This window comes from Mobula birostris, chromosome 3, assembly GCF_030028105.1.
Source record: "Mobula birostris isolate sMobBir1 chromosome 3, sMobBir1.hap1, whole genome shotgun sequence".
Taxonomy (NCBI): domain Eukaryota; kingdom Metazoa; phylum Chordata; class Chondrichthyes; order Myliobatiformes; family Myliobatidae; genus Mobula; species Mobula birostris.
The window spans coordinates 147535083-147552352 of record NC_092372.1 but is presented as its reverse complement, the minus strand read 5'-3'; the positions used below and the strand labels follow the sequence as shown (position 1 = coordinate 147552352).

At 40.9% G+C, this 17270-nt stretch overlaps 1 protein-coding gene across 3 annotated transcripts in view; it reads left to right on the top strand.

Moving 5' to 3' along the window:
- ppp1r9a (protein phosphatase 1, regulatory subunit 9A) overlaps positions 1–17270 on the top strand; it is a 234110-nt gene that overhangs the window by 184560 nt on the left and 32280 nt on the right. For all 3 annotated transcript variants that reach the window (XM_072253423.1, XM_072253421.1, XM_072253422.1), the window contains exon 16: positions 1986–2184. In XM_072253423.1, coding sequence (XP_072109524.1) covers positions 1986–2184 — 199 coding nt within the window. The remainder of the gene's footprint in view (positions 1–1985; positions 2185–17270) is intronic.

Here is a 17270-nt window from a genome sequence, read left to right as displayed (position 1 = left end):
AAGAAGAAAGAATCTTAAGAATAAACCAAGAAATTATTGGCCGGTGAGCCTGACATCAGTAGTGGGAAAGTTATTGAAAGGTGTTCTAAGGGACTGGATATACAAGTATTCCGATAGACAGGGACTGATTAGGGATAGTCAGCATGGCTTTGTTTTGTGGTAAGTCATGTCTAACCAATCTTACAGAATTCTTTGAGGAAGTTATCGGGAAAATTGATGAAACGAGGACAGTGGATGTTGGCTACGTGACTTTAGCAAGGCCTTTGGCAAAGTCTGCATGGGAGGTTGGTCAAGGAGGTTCAGTTATGTAGTGTTCAGGATATTGACTTCACCGAAGAAGTCAGAGAGTGGTTGTAGATGATTGCCTGTCTGACTGAAAGCTCGTAACTGGTGGTATGCTGCAAGTATCAGTGCTGGGTCTGTTCATCCTCTATATCAACAAAATGGATGATAATGTGGTAAACTGGATCAGTAAATTTGTGGGTGACACCAAGATTGTGGATGTAGTGGACAGCAAAGAAGGTTATCAAAGGTTGCAATGGGATCTGGACTGGCTGGTGAAATAGGCTGAAAAATGGCAGATGAAATTTAGTGCAGGCAAGTGTGAGGTGTTGCACTTTGGGGGGACCAACCAGGGTGGGTCTTACACAGTGAACAGTAGGGTATTGAGAAGAGCTGTAGAACAGAGGGATCTGGGAATACAAATTCATAATTCCTTGAAAGTGGTGTCACAGGTAGATAGGGTTGTAAAGAAAGCTTTTGGCACCTTGGCCTTCATAAATCAATGTGTTGAGTACAGGGGATGGGGTGTTATGTTGAAATTATTTAAGACATTAGTGAGGCCTAATTTAGAGTATTGTGTTTCCGCCCAAAAGATCAACAATTCTCTTTTCCGTGGATGCTGCCTGGCCTGCTGAGTTCCTCCAGCATTTTGTCTGTGTCACTTAGAGTATTGTGTGCAATTTTGGTCACCTTCCTACAGGAAAGATGTAAATATAATTGAAAGAGTGCAGAGAAAATTTGCTAGGATGTTGCTGGAACTTGAGGACCTAAGTTTTAGGCAAAGGACTTTATTCTCTGGAGTGTAGAAGATTGAGGGGCGATTTGATAGAGGTATACAAAATAATGAGCGCTATAAATAGGGTAAATGCAAGCTATTTCCACTGAGGTTGGGTGAGACTAGGTCTAGAGCTCATGGGTTAAGGGTGAAAGGTGAAATGTTTAAGGGAACATGAGGGGGAACTCCTTCACTCAGTGCGAGTGTGGAATGAGCTGCCAGTGCAAGTGGTGGATGCAGGGTTGATTTCAACATTTCAGAGAAATCTGGATAGGTATATGGATGGAAGGGGTATGAAGAGCTATGATTCAGTGCAGGTTAATGGTTTGGCATGAACTAGATGGAGCGAAGTGCCTGTTTCTGTGCTGTAGTGTTCTGTGACTCTAAGACACCACAGGATTCTTTGGGAGTGTCTTTGGGATGAGAAGCATTTGTATCCACTAATTGTAAAAGTGAGGCCTGGCTTCTCTTGGTTCAGATTTGCAAATCCTAGCATGTGAATGCAGCATATTTCTCATGTAAACTAATCTGCAAAATTATTTTCTCTAGACATTAGGAATGTATTACTGCTTGGGCCATGTTGGTATCAGTAAATTTGCTGAGGAGTTTTCAAAATATTGGCTCTTCAGACCTTGGAATTCCAGTAAAGTTTTTTTTCAGAATTAATTGGAAGATCAACAATTCTATCTAAATTCTAAAGTTGTTTTAAATAAATAGTTGTTGGAAGTGATTTATTGGTAGCATTGACATCCAATAGGTTTGAATGTTGGGAAATGGCCTGCAAAGTGCATACTTTTTACCTGTGACTAAAACAGTGGAAATCAATATTAATTGGCGAAGGAAGTATTTTAATGAAATTTTGGAAGCCTGCCAGTGGTTACATACACTTAGTTTAGTTTCATGATTTTTTTTTTACTTGTAATGGCAGGATCTCCAATGATACACTGGAAAGCTTAACAAGCAACATTTCAGTAGGAGAATCATCCTCCTCCATTCCACCTTGTGTACTGTTATCCTGGTTTGGTGAAAGTTCGAAAAGATACAACTCTTCCAGCAATTTGCCATCTCCTAGCAGCTCAACAGAACCATCTTCTGAGAGCCTTAGCCCAGAGAAACAGAGATTTAAGGTAATTTACAACTTATTTTGTATGGGAAAAGAGGATGTAATAAGAAGTCTCATTCACAAGGGTTACTAGGATGTGATAGAAGATTTAGAGGACATGTAACTGAAGGAGAGATTGGACAGACTTGGGTTGTTTTCCCTGAATTGAAGGAGGCTGAGAGGAATCTGACAGAGGTTTATAAGATTATGTGATAGAGATAGATATATATATATATATATATATATATCTCTATATAAGATTATGTGATAGAGATAGATGTATATAGATAGAGTTGACGGTCAGTATTATTTTCCCTGGGTTGAAATGTCTAATACTTGAGGGCATGTATTTAAGGTGAGAGGGGCAAGTTCAAAGGAGATATGTGGGGCAAGTTATTTTACACAGAGATGGTGAGTGCCTGGAATTTGCTGTCGGGGTAGTGGTAAATAAAACAGAGGTGTTCAGGAGTCTCTTAGATGAGTACATGAATGTGCAGGAAATAAGAGGATATGGATATTGTGTAGGCAGCAGGGATTAATTTAGTTAGACATTTGATTATTAATTTAATAAGTTCGTCACAACATCCTGTGCTGAAGGCCTGTGCTGTGCTGTAAATTCTGTGTTCAGAGATGTAGTCTTGATCGTACAAAATTATAAATATGCAGGATTTTCAACAAGTTTTTAAACACTTTAGTCAATATTTCAGGCTTACTTTTAAAATGGTGTATTAAATGATTGCATATTTCACTAACAAATTCACATCTGAAGAAAGACAGTTTTTCTCTGACTCAGAAGTATTATTAAAGATAAATTGGCTCTGAATTTACTTGATCCAAATTATCTATATTTTCATTGGGCTGTATTATGTGCCCAACAGCCAGAATCGATGCTTGCCTGTACTTAGTTGGGCCTGATGCAGAAGGCCAACCTCACCAGCCCTCTGCAACCTGTAAAATGTCAGTGACAACTTGATTTCAGGCAGAAGTTATCATGATGAGGATCCAAGGTTTCAGTATATGCCATTTTCCATGTTAAAATCCCTTTAAATAGTAATAGATTTAAGGGTGTTGCCATAATCAAATTGCTGAAAGTTCAATATGCAAATTATATGCAAGTGGTGTATTGGCCTCTTGCAAGAAAATATGAATGCAGCTTAATGAAATTAAATAAGGCCATTGGAAGACTGCAGTCTAAATATTGTGTGCAGATTAGGTCTTCTACCTTAGGAAGGATATGCTTCTGATTGAGCAAGGATTACAAGTTGATTCCTGGGATGGGAAGATTGTCCTACCAGAAGAAAATCATTAGATTGGACCAATACCATTCCGTTTAAAAGAGAGTTAGGTTATCTCTTTTTAAAGAGTGAGAATTCTTATACAACTTAACTGGATAGATGCAGGAATCTTACTTTCCCTTTGGTGGGATATCCTGAATCTAGGGTCATAGTTTAAAAATAAGAGGTTGAACATTCAGGACTTCAAATGAGAAAATAATAAGAATTCTCTACCCAAAAGGGCTGAGGAGACTTGGTCACTGAATATATTCAAGACAAGGATCAATTTTTTTTAGGTATTCTGGAAATCAAGGAAGGTGGTATTAGAACATAGAAGTAGCATTGGGGAAAAGATCAGACACCATCTTATTGAAAAGTGGACAATTCCACTTTTATTTCTTATGTTGGTGTATTTGCAATGTAATATCAGTTATCATTGAAGTTAGTTCAAAAGTAGAAAAATAACATGCAAGACTCTGCAACAAATTAAATATATTTTTAAAATGCCAAGATTGTGAATTTGGGTCCTGTATAATTTCCAGTTTTGTTTATAAATGTAATCTTTTTTTGTGTAGGCATAATTATAAGAGTTTTGTCTTCATTGATTTTTTTTGTATGGGACTTCAGTTATTTGAATAAAACAAATGGACTTTCTGCAGCTGTAACTTGAATGTTGTGCAAGTGGTTGGTAAAATTAGTATGGTTCAATGGTAAAAGTAGTGTAAAGCTTTTGAGTATGAATTTCTTCATCAAAGTAGGGATTAAACACAAGAGATTCTGCAGATGCTGGAAGTCCAGAATGGACCTACTGACTGGTGTGCAGGTGTTGTTTCTGTTCTCAAGCCAGATGGCACAGTGAAGATCTGTGTGGATGTAACAAAATTTAATCATGCAGTGATACAGGAGAAGTTTATTCTGCCCTCTGATGAGCACATATTTAGTATGCTGAATGGAGCAAAGTTCTTCACCAAACTAGGTGCAAGCTCAGGGTACTGGCAGATCCATTTAGCTTCTGAGTCACAGAAGCTCACAACCTTTATCACAACAGATGGACGCTATGCCTTCAAGAGATTCTCTTTTGTCATCTCATCAGCCCCTGAACTCTTTCAGATGAGGATGAAACAAATTTTGGATGTCTGCCACTTGGATGATATACTCATCTTCGGAGACTCAAGTAAGGAACATGACAAAAGAGTGGAAGCTGTCTTGGAGAAACTAAAACAGGGTGGAATCACCCTGAACGAAACACCAACTATCCTCAGAGGGAGTGAAACCAGATTCAGGCAAATTAACAGAGTTCAGAACATGGAACAACCTATGAATGTATCAGGGAATCGCAGTTTCCTTGGCACGGTGAATCAGCTGGAAAAGTTCATTCCAGACTTGACAGGGGAAAATAAAGCCAATATGTGACCTCCTCTCTCAGAGAAACATTTGGACCTGGGATGCAGAGCTTATCTCTCTGCCAACACTGGCATTCTTTGATCCAAACAAAGCAACCAGAGTCTCAGCAGATACTTCTTCCTTTGGCCTAGGGACAGTGCTCAATCAAAATTACAGTAGTGTATGGAAATTGGCAGATGTATCCTACTGAAACAGCATTACGCTTAAATCAAAAGGAGGTGCTAGTTCTTGTGTGGGGTTGTGAACATTTCAACTTTAACTTGATAGACACTAAATTCCCACTTGAAGCAGACCATAAGCCATTTGTCAGCCTCCTCAGCTCGAAGCACTTGGATGACTTACCTCCAAGTCGGTGCAGAGATTTGGAATGAGGCTTATGTGATACTGTTATGACATTGAACATGTCCCCAGCAAATCTTTCACAATGCCAGACACTCTGTCGAGGATGCCATGCAAAAGTGAGTGGACAGAAGCTGACTCTGTCCTTGTAGTCATAGTCATAGTTATACTTTATTGATCCCGGGGGAAATTGGTTTTCGTTACAGTTGCACCATAAATAATAAATAGTAATAGAACCATAAATAGTTAAATAGTAATATGTAAATTATGAAATAAGTCCAGGCCCAGCCTATTGACTCAGGGTGTCTGACCCTCCAAGGGAGGAGTTGTAAAGTTTGATGGCCACAGGCAGGAATGACTTCCTATGACACTCTGTGCTGCATCTCGGAGGAATGAGTCTCTGGCTGAATGTACTCCTGTGCCCAACCAGTACACTATGTAGTGGATGGGAGACATTGACCAAGATGGCATGCAACTTAGACAGCATCCTCTTTTCAGACGCCGCAGTGAGAGAGTCCAGTTCCATCCCCACAACATCACTGGCCTTACGAATGAGTTTGTTGATTCTGTTGGTGTCTGCTACCCTCAGCCTGCTGCCCCAGCACACAACAGCAAACATCATAGCACTGGCCACCACAGACTCGTAGAACATCCTCAGCATCATCTGGCAGATGTTAAAAGACCTCAGTTTCCTCAGGAAATAGAGACGGCTCTGACCCTTCCTGTAGACAGCCTCAGTGTTCTTTGACCAGTCCAGTTTATTGTCAATTCGTATCCCCAGGTATTTGTAATCCTCCACCATGTCCACACTGACCCCCTGGATGGAAACAGGGGTCACCAGTACCTTAGCTCTCCTCAGGTCCACCACCAGCTCCTTAGTCTTTTTCACATTAAGCTGCAGATAATTCTGCTCACACCATGTGACAAAGTTTCCTACCGTAGCCCTGTACTCAGCCTCATCTCCCTTGCTGATGCATCCAACTATGGCAGAGTCATCCGAAAACTTCTGAAGATGACAAGACTCTGTGCAGTAGTTGAAGTCCGAGGTGTAAATGGTGAAGAGAAAGGGAGACAAGACAGTCCTCTGTGGAGCCCCAGTGCTGCTGATCACTCTATCGGACACACAGTGTTGCAAGCATACATACTGTGGTCTGCCAGTCAGGTAATCAAGAATCCATGATACCAGGGAAGCATCCACCTGCATCACTGTCAGCTTCTCACCCAGCAGAGCAGGGCGGATGGTGTTGAACGCACTGGAGAAGTCAAAAAACATGACCCTCACAGTGCTCGCTGGCTTGTCCAGGTGGGCATAGACACGGTTCAGCAGGTAGACGATGGCATCCTCAACTCCTAGTCGGGGCTGGTAGGTGAACTGGAGGTAACTAAGTGTGGCCTGACCATAGGCCGGAGCAGCATAGCTGAGGGGCATAGGCTTTGAGCACCCTGGTACTGACACCATCCCGTCCAGCAGCCTTGCTTGGGTTGAAACGTTTCAGCTGTCTTCTCACCTGTTCAGCCGTGAAGCCCACTGTGGTGATTTTGTGTGGGGGAGGGTTATAGTCATGAGAGCAGGGTGGGGGACTGTGAGGAGGGGTAGGAGGGGAGAGTGGAATATGTGTTGGTTGGGGGCCAACAACAGATGGCTCATGTGGGGGATTGCAGCTCAGATACGTGAAAGCTTTCCTGCATCACCGAGTAAACTGGATGAAATCCATGCTGTGTTGAACAAGGGCAAAATCTGCAGCATGGTCATTACTGCAGTCATCATGAATGTCCAGCTGTTCCAAAAGGAGCTCACAAACTCAGATGTTATTGGCTTGAAAGAGACACACTCACCATCCTGTTTAAAGGCCTTGAGACTCATCATTTCTGCTTCTGTGCACACCAAAATCATCAGTCAAATCCACCAAGGACATCAAAGCATTGAAAAATGTTACCTAAGAACAAGGCAATCTGTGTGGTAGCCTGGTCTGAGCACACAGCTGGGCGATTATGTAAGGCAATGTGAAGCATGCAGAGAACTTCACAAAACTCATGCTAAACCTCTCTGTCCCATAGAACTCCCAGACCTTCCATGACAAATTGCAGGCACAGACATTGTTGAATGTTGAGGTGTCCAACCTGTCCTGTACATACTCAGCATAAGTTAAGCAGCACCTGAAAGCTGTATTTGCTCACCATGTCCACAATTCAGCTGGTCAGAATTCAAAGCCTTTGCTAGGGTCTGAGTTCAAACAGCAGACAAGCTGGCGACGGTAGCCACAGGCAAATGGAGAAGTGGAAAGAGCAGCGCAAACTGTTAAGAGCCTCCTGCTGAAGGCAGAAGACCCCTACAAAGCACTGCTAGCTTATCGCTCCACACTCCTTGTGGTAGGCTGGAGACTGAGAACAGGCCTGTTGTTCTTCCTTCCCTTCTCCAACCTCACTCACCGGACTTAGACCAATTGAGAAATTTTGAGACAACCCAGCATGAGAAAATGAAGAGCAGGCATGATCTCAGATACAGAGTACAATCTTTGTCACTACTCAGGAGTGGTGAAACAGTTTGGGTTTTAGACCAATTCACCAAAGGAACAATAGTCTAGCAGCATGCACCTCGATCATTTGTGATCAGAACATCACAAGGTGAAATCAGGTGGAACAGGTGTGCATTCATACGCCTTCAATGTCCATGAAAGGTAGGGGAAGAAATGGTGGCCTGATCCTTATGGCGAGGACCACCTACCTGAGGTGGATACACCTTTTCAAGAATCTCCATCCACTTCAACACTTCCAGGAAGCTATACAGATATATTCGTTTATGGCAGAGATGTACTCCATAAATAGCTTAGGGCAAGTGACTAAAGATGCAGAAAAATAATCCTCTCACTTTGTTAGAATGTTCAGGCAGTCTACCCTGATCTCCATTAGATTTGGTGTTCTTTGAAAAAGATTTATAATGTTGAAAACATTTCAAAAAATGAGACAGTTCTTTAAGAGAAAAGGAATTGGTGAAATAAAGGAGGAAATCAGAGAGAGACCATTAAAAACAAAGAGAAAGACTGTTATAATGTTGGCAATTCTTTTTTATGTTTATGTCAGGAGCATAAGTTATGTGGAATGGGTAAAGTGAACTGAATCATTCAATTTCAGTGACTGTAATTTCAATGCAGTTCTGTAGACAAGAAGTGCGTACCTCATTTTTCTTTTTCTTCAAGAAGGGGAGATGTTGTGGTAGTTAATAGTGGTATTCCTATGTCACTCAGTTAGCCACTCACACATGGGATAAGTTCACATTTTGTATAAGAAGCATTATCAATGAAGTTCAGTTCAATATCCTGCAAGGCTAGCCTTCTGACAACAGAAGTTAAGAAGCAGGATGTTTTGAAAATTTTGCAAACCTTTAGGATAGAAAAGTCATCACAGCCAGGCAGGATATACCCCAGGTTACTGCAGAAAGCGAAGAAAGGGATTACTGCACCTTTCTCAATGATTTTTGCGCTATCACTGGCTACAGGAGTAGTACCAGTAGATCGAAGGATGATAAGTGCCATTCCTTTGTTCAGGAAAGGTAATAGGGAAGATAATTGTGGTCCAGTGGCAAGGACCACAAAGGTATAGTCAAGAGAGTTGGAGGAGTGCTTACAGGACTGCTTTGAATCTGTGGACTGGACAATCTTTAGAAATTCATCTTTGAATCTGAATGAATACGCCACAATTGTCACCAACTTCATCAAGATCAAGGTGGATGTGTGTGTGCCTTTGAGAACATACTGGACATGCCCAAACCAAAATCTGTGGATGAAGCAGAGATTCACAGTTTGCTGAGGGCCAGATATATGGCATTCAAGACCGGTAATCAAGAACTATACAAGAGGTCCAGGTACAACCTAGGGAAGGCTAATTCAAGAGCTAAGAAACAATTCTGATTGAAGTTAGAGGCAGAAATGGATACACATCAGCTCTGGCAGGATTTGCAGGTCATTACATCCTAGAAGGCGAAACCTACCATCATCGTGAATTGCTGTAGTGCTTCACTTCCAAATGAGCTCAGAGTCTTTTATGCATGCTTAGAAAGGGAGATTAAAACTACACCTGTATGAATCCCTGCAGCACCTTGTGACCCTGTGATCACTGTCTTGGAGGTTGACATTATAACATCTTTCAAGAGGGTGAACCCTTACAAGGCATTAGGCCCTGATGGGGTACCTGGTAGGGCACTGAAAACCAGTGCCAACGAACTGGCAGGAGTGGTCAAAAACATCTTCGATCTCTTAACTGCTGTAGTTGAAGATTTCCACCTGCTTCCAAAGACTGACAGTCATACCAGTTTCCAAAAAGAGAAGGGTGTGCTGCCTCAATGACTATTGCTTGGTTATACTCATATCTACTGTGATCAAGAGCTTTGTGAGATTGTTCATGGCCAGAATCAACTCCTGCCTAAGCAAGGTGCTGGACCCACACAATTTGCCTCTTGCCACAATAGATCTACAGAGGTGCAAACTCACTAGCTCTCCACTTCTCCTTAGACCACCTGGACAATAGCAGTACCTATGTTAGGCTGCTGTTTATTGATTACAGCTCAGCATTCCACACCATCATGCCCTCTGTACTATCAACAAGCTTCAATACCTGGGCTTCTCTACTTCCCTCTACAACTGGATCCTCGACTTCCTCACCGGGAGACCACAGTCTGTGTGGATTAGAAATAAGATCTCCTCACTGATTATCAACACTGGCACACCTCAAGGATGTGTGGTGAGCCCACTCTTTCTGCACTCAATATTGTGTGGCTAGACACAGCTCAAATTCCATCTATAAATTTGTCAATGACACAATTATTGCAGGCAGAATTTCAGGTAGTGATGAGGAGGTGTACAGTAGTGAGATAGGTCAGTTGGTTAAGTGGTGTCGCAACAACAAGCTTGCATTCAATATCAGTAAGAACAAGGAATTCATTGTAGACTTCAGGAAAGGGAAATTGAGGGAATACACACCAGTCCTCATCAAGGGATCACTAGTGAAAAGGTGAAAAGTTTCAAGTTCCTGAGTGTCAACCTATTGATGCATTTAAAAAGAAGGCACGAAAGTGGCTATATTTCATTTGGAGTTTGAGGAGATTTGGTACGACACTAAAGACTCTCGAGCAAATTTCTACAGATGTACTGTGAAAAGCATTTTAACTGGTTGTATCACCATCTGTTATGGAGGGGCCAGTCACAGGATCAGAAGAAGCTTCAAAGGTTGCAAACTCAGGCAGCTTCATTATGGACTCTAACCTTACCAGCATCGTAAACTTCTTCAAAATGTGATTCAAAGGCAGCATCCATCATTAAGAACCCAGGACATGGCCTTTTCTGATTGCTACCATCAAGGAAGAGGTACAGGAGCTTGAAGAGAGACACTCAATGTTTTAAGAACAGCTTCTTCCACTCTGCCATCAGATTTCTGAACAAACAATGAACCTATGTGCACTACTTCACTGTTAGTTTTTGCTCTTTTTTTGCACTACTTAATTTAAGTTGAAATACTGTATATATTATTGCAAGTTATACTTTTTAATTATTCTTTTAATTAAATACTCTACTGCTGCTGCAAAACATCAAATTTCACAACATAAATGAGTAATATTAAACCTGATTGTGATTCTGATTCTAGGAATAATCCTGGGAACTGTAGATCAGTGAGTCTTCCCTCAGTGGTGGGTAAGCTGCTAGAGGAGACTCTTAGAGATTAGATTTATGAGCATTTGGAGAAACATAGTCTGATTAAGAATATTAAGAATAGTCAGCATGGCTTTATGAGGGGAAGGCCATGCCTCATGAACCTGATTGACTTTTTAAAGAAGTGACAAGAAGAATTGATAAAGTTAGAGTGGTGGATGTGGTGTATATGGATTTTAGTAAGACATTCAACAAGGTTTCCTATGAAAAACTGATTCAGAAACTCATGAGGCATGGGTTGCAGGAAAAGTTGGCAGCATGGATTCAAAAGTGGTGTGCCTATATAAAGGAGAGTTTGATGGTTGATGGAGTGTAATCTGCCTGGAGATCAGTGACCAGTGGTGTTCTGGAGGGACCTGTTCCTGGTAACCGTGCTCTGTGATTTTTATAAATGACTTGGGTGAGCAAGTGAGCAGGTTAGTAAGTTTGTAAATGACATGAAAGCTGATGGTATGTATAGTGCAGAAGGTTGTCATAACTTATAACGAGACATTGATAGGATGCAGAGCTGGCTGAGAAGTTGCAGCTGTTGGATTCTAAATTCTGGAGTTCTTTCAGAAGTCGGGAATGAGGCATAAAACTTGTTGCTTAATGATCGTTTATGTGATAGAACAAAGAGAACAGGACAGTGACAGGAGTCACTGCTACTTGAAGAGAGGGACTAAAGATGATGCCTGCCTAGCATAAAATAGCTACTTTTGTACCCAAAGATAAGGAAAATTCCATTCAAATCCATAGATAAGAGACAACTAATTAGAAAATACTTACTCAATACTGCGGTAAAAAGTAACCAATGAAAGAACAAAGAAGCTTCCAGAGTAACACTTTATATAGCCACTAGAGGCATATTAAATTGTTACGCATTTAAAGGCATTTTAAAATACAAGCAGATAATTAGTAGTTAAACTGTAAAGAAAGTGACAATTAAACAGTCAGATCCAACCATACCTCTCCCCCCACCCATTCTAAGTTACGTTTAGAATCATTAGACCTGAAAATGCAGAGGCAGGAAAACTTGTATCTACGTTACATGTAAAATAATCAAAGAACTACTTTGGGTTATGAAATATCAAAGGGTATATATTCAAAGTATCCATAAAATTATGTCATTGTTAGGCAGATTAGTAGGCACACTTATGCAAGTTTGAACTATTCTATTAATCATCATTATTAAACAAGTAAAACAATGTAAATTATAAGGCATTAGTGTGAATATTAGTACTCATAGTTAAGTGGGCAAAATTGGCAAAAATTTAACAACTTATGTTAATATATACTTAACAATGTCCAGTAGTTGTTGACCTGCTTGAAGTCTTCTCGCTGGAGTACTGTCAACAGTTTTGGGCCCCACATCTCAAAAAGATGTGTTGTCATTGGAAAGAGTGCAGAGGAGGCTCACGAGGATGATTCTGGGAGTGAAGGGGTTTACATTTGAGGAGCATTTGGCAGCTTTGGACCTGTACTCACTGGAATTGAGAAGAATGGCGGGGGGGAATCTCATTGAAACCTACCAAGTGTTGAAGGACTAGATAGAGTGGAGGTGGAGAGGATGTTTCCTATGGTGGGGATATCCAGAACTAGAGGGCATAGCCTCAAAATTTGGGGTGACCTTTCAGAACAGGGGTAAGGAAGATTTTTTTTAGACAGTGGGTAGTGAATCTGTGGAATGCTGTGTCGCAAACTGCAGTGGAAGCAAAGTCCGTGGGTATATTTAATGTGGAAGTTGATAGTTTCCTGATTTATCAAGGCATCAAAGGGTATTATGAGAAGTCAGGTGTATGGGGTTGATGAGATTCAGGAGCAGCCATGACGGAATGGTGGCACAGACTTGATGGCTGAATGACCTAATTCTGCGCTTATGTCTTATGGTCTTATGATTAGTGATTGCTCACTGTAGCCCAGCAGCATAAGTATTGTGAACAAGAGGTTACTAGCACATCAATCACAGTGCTGATTGTGCTAATCGGATACAACTTTAGCTTGCTTGCACTGGCTGGTGCGTATCCACTTACTTTTGCCTTCTAATTTAACCACCGAGTTGGCAATTAACAGTACTTGTTAGGGACCTTCCCAGCAAGCTCCCAGTGCATCCTTATACTGTTTTGTTAATCAAGGCCAACTTGCCAGGAATCAGGGTGTGTCCTCCTGTTGAATCACTGCAAATGGCAGAAACCTGTTAAGAAGCAGACTGGTTTTGGTTTAAGGTGGCACTACTGAAGATTGGTGACGGCTTACTGGCAGCTCATAAAGCAAGAAGTACAACTAAGTACTTTATTAATAACACTTTTTCTGTGGAAAATTGTGGTAAATGATCACCGCAAACAACGAAAAGACAACAAAGGCGAGGCTGACTTGAGGGTCATAGCGTGTGGGTGTGACATATAGTTGGAGTGAGGTCGAGGTATATTTGAGGAGAAGTAAACACAAAATATCTGCAGATGCTGTAAAAGATCAAAGCAACACTTTCAGTATGCTGGATGAACTCAGCAGGTCGGGCAGCATCAGTCAGAAACGATGAGTCGACGTTTCGGGCCGGAACCCTTCGTCAAGACTGAAGAGTGGAAGCATTGACGTCATAGCTGAGCTCCCTCATGGTTCCGCCTCCTTCTTCTACCACCCATTGTTTTCAGGGCTATGACGTCAATGCTTTCACTCCCCCACCCCTTTGTCTTTCAAATTACTGGTCTATCAACTGACGCTACAAGCATTCTTCAAATCCTTCCCCATCTTTCATTCTTCAGTCCTGACGAAGGGTTCTGCTCCTATGTCTTATGATGCTACCACGTGATATGGACACATCTTGCTAAAGTAAAAGTGAAAAAAAAACTCGCATTCCTGGCTCCCTTGTTTTCCTTTCAATTAGTTTTTATGTTTTGGAGTTGCAAAATGTAACGGTGATGACAAGGGAGATTTAAACAAACCCGAGACAAGTACCTACCCGTTGAAGCACAGCAAGGTGTTCGATGTTTTTAAAGTGCATTGAAAAACGGTCGAGTTAAAAAACAGTGCAGCATATACTTCTTCAAAAGGAGATAGAGATGTTTGAGTTAATAAATGAGGCAGAAAACCGACAAATTCATGGGTTTATAAACAGTGAGTACCGGGTGATAATAATCATAAATAAATTTTTAAAAAGTAGAAATGGCTGGCTACATTGGAAAGATAAGCTCATTTAATTACACAGGAGATAACTGGATTTTGTATAGTGAATGGATTGAGCTGTATTTTAAAGCAAATGAAATAGCCAATAAGCAGGTACCAGTTTTGCAGAGTCCATTGGATATAAAGGCATTCAGTTTGCTTAGAAGTTTAACTGCTCCAACCAAAAACCACCTGAAATGAACTTTGCTGATATTGTCAAAATAATGCAGGAACATTTGGAACTGAAGCCTGTGTTAATTGCAGAACACTTTAGGTTTCATAAGCAGAATCAAAAGGAAGGGAATCTAGTTCAGCATATGTGGCTGGATTGAAGAGATTTTCTAAGCATTGTCAATTCAGTGATGGGCCTAATGATATACTGAGAGATTGTTTAGTTTGTGGAATCAAAAATGAAGCATAACTCACATTTTAAAGAGCAGTTGAGATTGCTGTATCATTAGAAACCACAAACAGAGGCACAGGTGAGTTACAGTCTAGAATGAAAATGAGTGTGAACAAAATTGCAATGTCTAATCAGAAACCTGCCTAGCTGAACAAATTGTGAAACCGTTATGACAGGGGCTCATATACAACAGACCAATGCAGATTAAAAGGCAAAACTTGCAGAAAATGCAACAAAGTAGGACACATACAAAGAGTATGCTGGGCAGACAAAAATAAATGGCCTGCACAGGGAAGAGAAAAAGTTTAAAAAGTCAAGTTGTAGTTTCAAAAAGAGTACCAATCTGCATGCTATTAATGAAAATCTGATAATAATGAGTGATACAGGACTGGGTAGTCTTGAGATTTTTAATGTGAAAACTAACAATAGAAAAGCAATATAGCTTACATCAGAAGTGAAAAGCATATTAATTAAAATGGAATTGTACACTGGCTCAGCTGTTTCAGTCATTCCACAAAATGAGTATGAACTATATTTCAAAGATACTGAACTGAAGCCTGCAGATGTCCAAAAATGTACATAGACTGGATAAAAGATAATTCCTGAGGGGATGACATTTTTAACAGTGAAATGCAACAACCAATATGCCACATTGGGCTTGTAAGTGGTTTAAAAACAAGAGGACTAGCGTTGTGGAGATGTGAGTGACTGAGACAACTACAACTTGATTGGAGATCTATCCACCATATGCATGCTACACTGAAGACAGAAAAATGGTAGGCCATGTGGGATGGACGGCTTAGAGTTATCTTTGAGTGGGTTAAAAAGTCGGCAGAACATTTTAGGCTAAAGGCCTTGTACTGTGCTGTACTGCTCAATGTTCTTATTTTAAGAGAGTTACTTTTAGCTTACTGACCAGCAGCCAGAGGGATTGCTGGTAAGTTAATGGGCACATTGCAATATAATGCTGCTGCAGTCATAAGGAAATGGTTTGAAGAAGGGAAAGCATGGCAAATCAACATTCTAAGCTATGAAACTTTGGGCTTGATAGAGGTACAAGTAAAGGAAGCAAGAGTATTGTAATATTGATTAAGAAGACCATCAGTATCATAATGAGGAAGGAGGTCATAGAAATCTCTTCAATGGTTCAATACCAGTAGAACTTGGAAAGAAAAAGGTCAATTATTTTGCTGGTGTTGTGCTACAAGATTGAAAAAGGAGATCAACAAGCAGATATATAGACAAATCACAGGGAAGTGTGATAAATAGGTTTTTATAAGACAGTGGTTGGGAAAATTGGAAATGGTGAACAAGGGAAATGAAATCCTAGATGGACTGTTGAGAGTGGGAAAGAAACACTGGGCTGTCAGTTACCTGAAATTGGAAAATTCAGTGTTGATATCATTAGGTTGTAGGCTAGTAAATGAATCTGCCTCATCTCATTTATGTCCTTGAATGGTGATGAATGACAGGTACAGGTACAATTGTAGAGAAAAGTGCCAGGGTAACAGAGAAGATGGGTGGGGAATAACGAGTGAACCAGGACTTCAAGGCAAGAGTGGTATCGGCACAAAACAGTAAAATTGGGGAGGGGGGCAGATAGAATCCTTTTGCAACTGGCAGAAATGGTGAAGGGTGCTGTAGCAAATGTAGAGGTTTGTGAGGTGAATGATGAGGGACAGGGGATCTCTTATTCAGGAGAGTGGGTAAGGGCAACAGCAAACACCTGAGAAGAGAAGGAAATGTGAGTGAGGATTGCATTGAGATGCAGGGGAAGCCTCATTCCCTGAAGAAGAAGGATGCTTTAGAAGTCCCGGAACAGAAAAGTCCCATGCCCTAGATCCCAGCATTAACGTCTCTAGTGTTACTAATAGAGTGCATGGTGCATTACATTTTTTTTGACTGTAAATGAACAAAATCAGCACAGGCACTTAGTGCAGATAATGGACTGTCTTCATTTGATGCTATGTATGGTTGCATTAACTAAATCTTCATTTACATTGTAACATTCAAAATTATTGTTCATACCTTCAAATTCTTCATAGTTTCTAACTTGTTAAGTAAATAGTCTCATTTTCACTCCTGGCCATTTTCAGCATACAGGTGTACCCTGCTTTTCGAAACCTCACTGTTACGAAAGACCTACATTAGTTCCCTGTTTTCGCTAACAGAAGGTGTTTTCACTGTTATGAATAAAGGCAACGTGCGAAAAAAAAGCAGTGCGCACCCCGAGCAGCCACTTTCCCCCGGATTCAGAACGGCATTCTAGCCGGCATTGCTTAAACACGTGCCTGTGAGCATCCGTTAGCAAGATGAGTTCTAAGGTATCGGAAAAGCCTGAAAGAACTCGTAAGGGTGTTACTGTTAGCGTAAAACTAGACATAATTAAGCATTTTGATCGTGGGGAACGAAGGAAGGACAAAGTGAGTTTGGCTTGTGGAAGTTGACAAAGATGATGTTGAAGAGGTTTTGGCGTCCCTTGACTAAGAACTGATAGATGAAGAGCTGATGCAATTGGAAGGAAAGGATAACAATTGAAACCAAATGCAGTAGCGAACGGACCAAAAGTGAAGTCGTCCAGGAACTGAACGTGAAGCAACTGTGTGAGATTTTCGCTGCAATGATAAAGTATGACTTTAATTTTGAAAGGGTACGTAGGTTTAGGGCATATTTGCAGGATGATTTGAGTGCTTACAAAGAACTGTATGGTAGAAAAATGCGCGAGGCTAGCAGTGAAGCATACTGTCGATTTTCAAGCCTTCCACATCAGCCATAGCAGACGATGAAACTCGACCTTCGACGTCAAGGCAGGCAGACATAGAAGAAGATGACCTGCCTGCCCTGATCG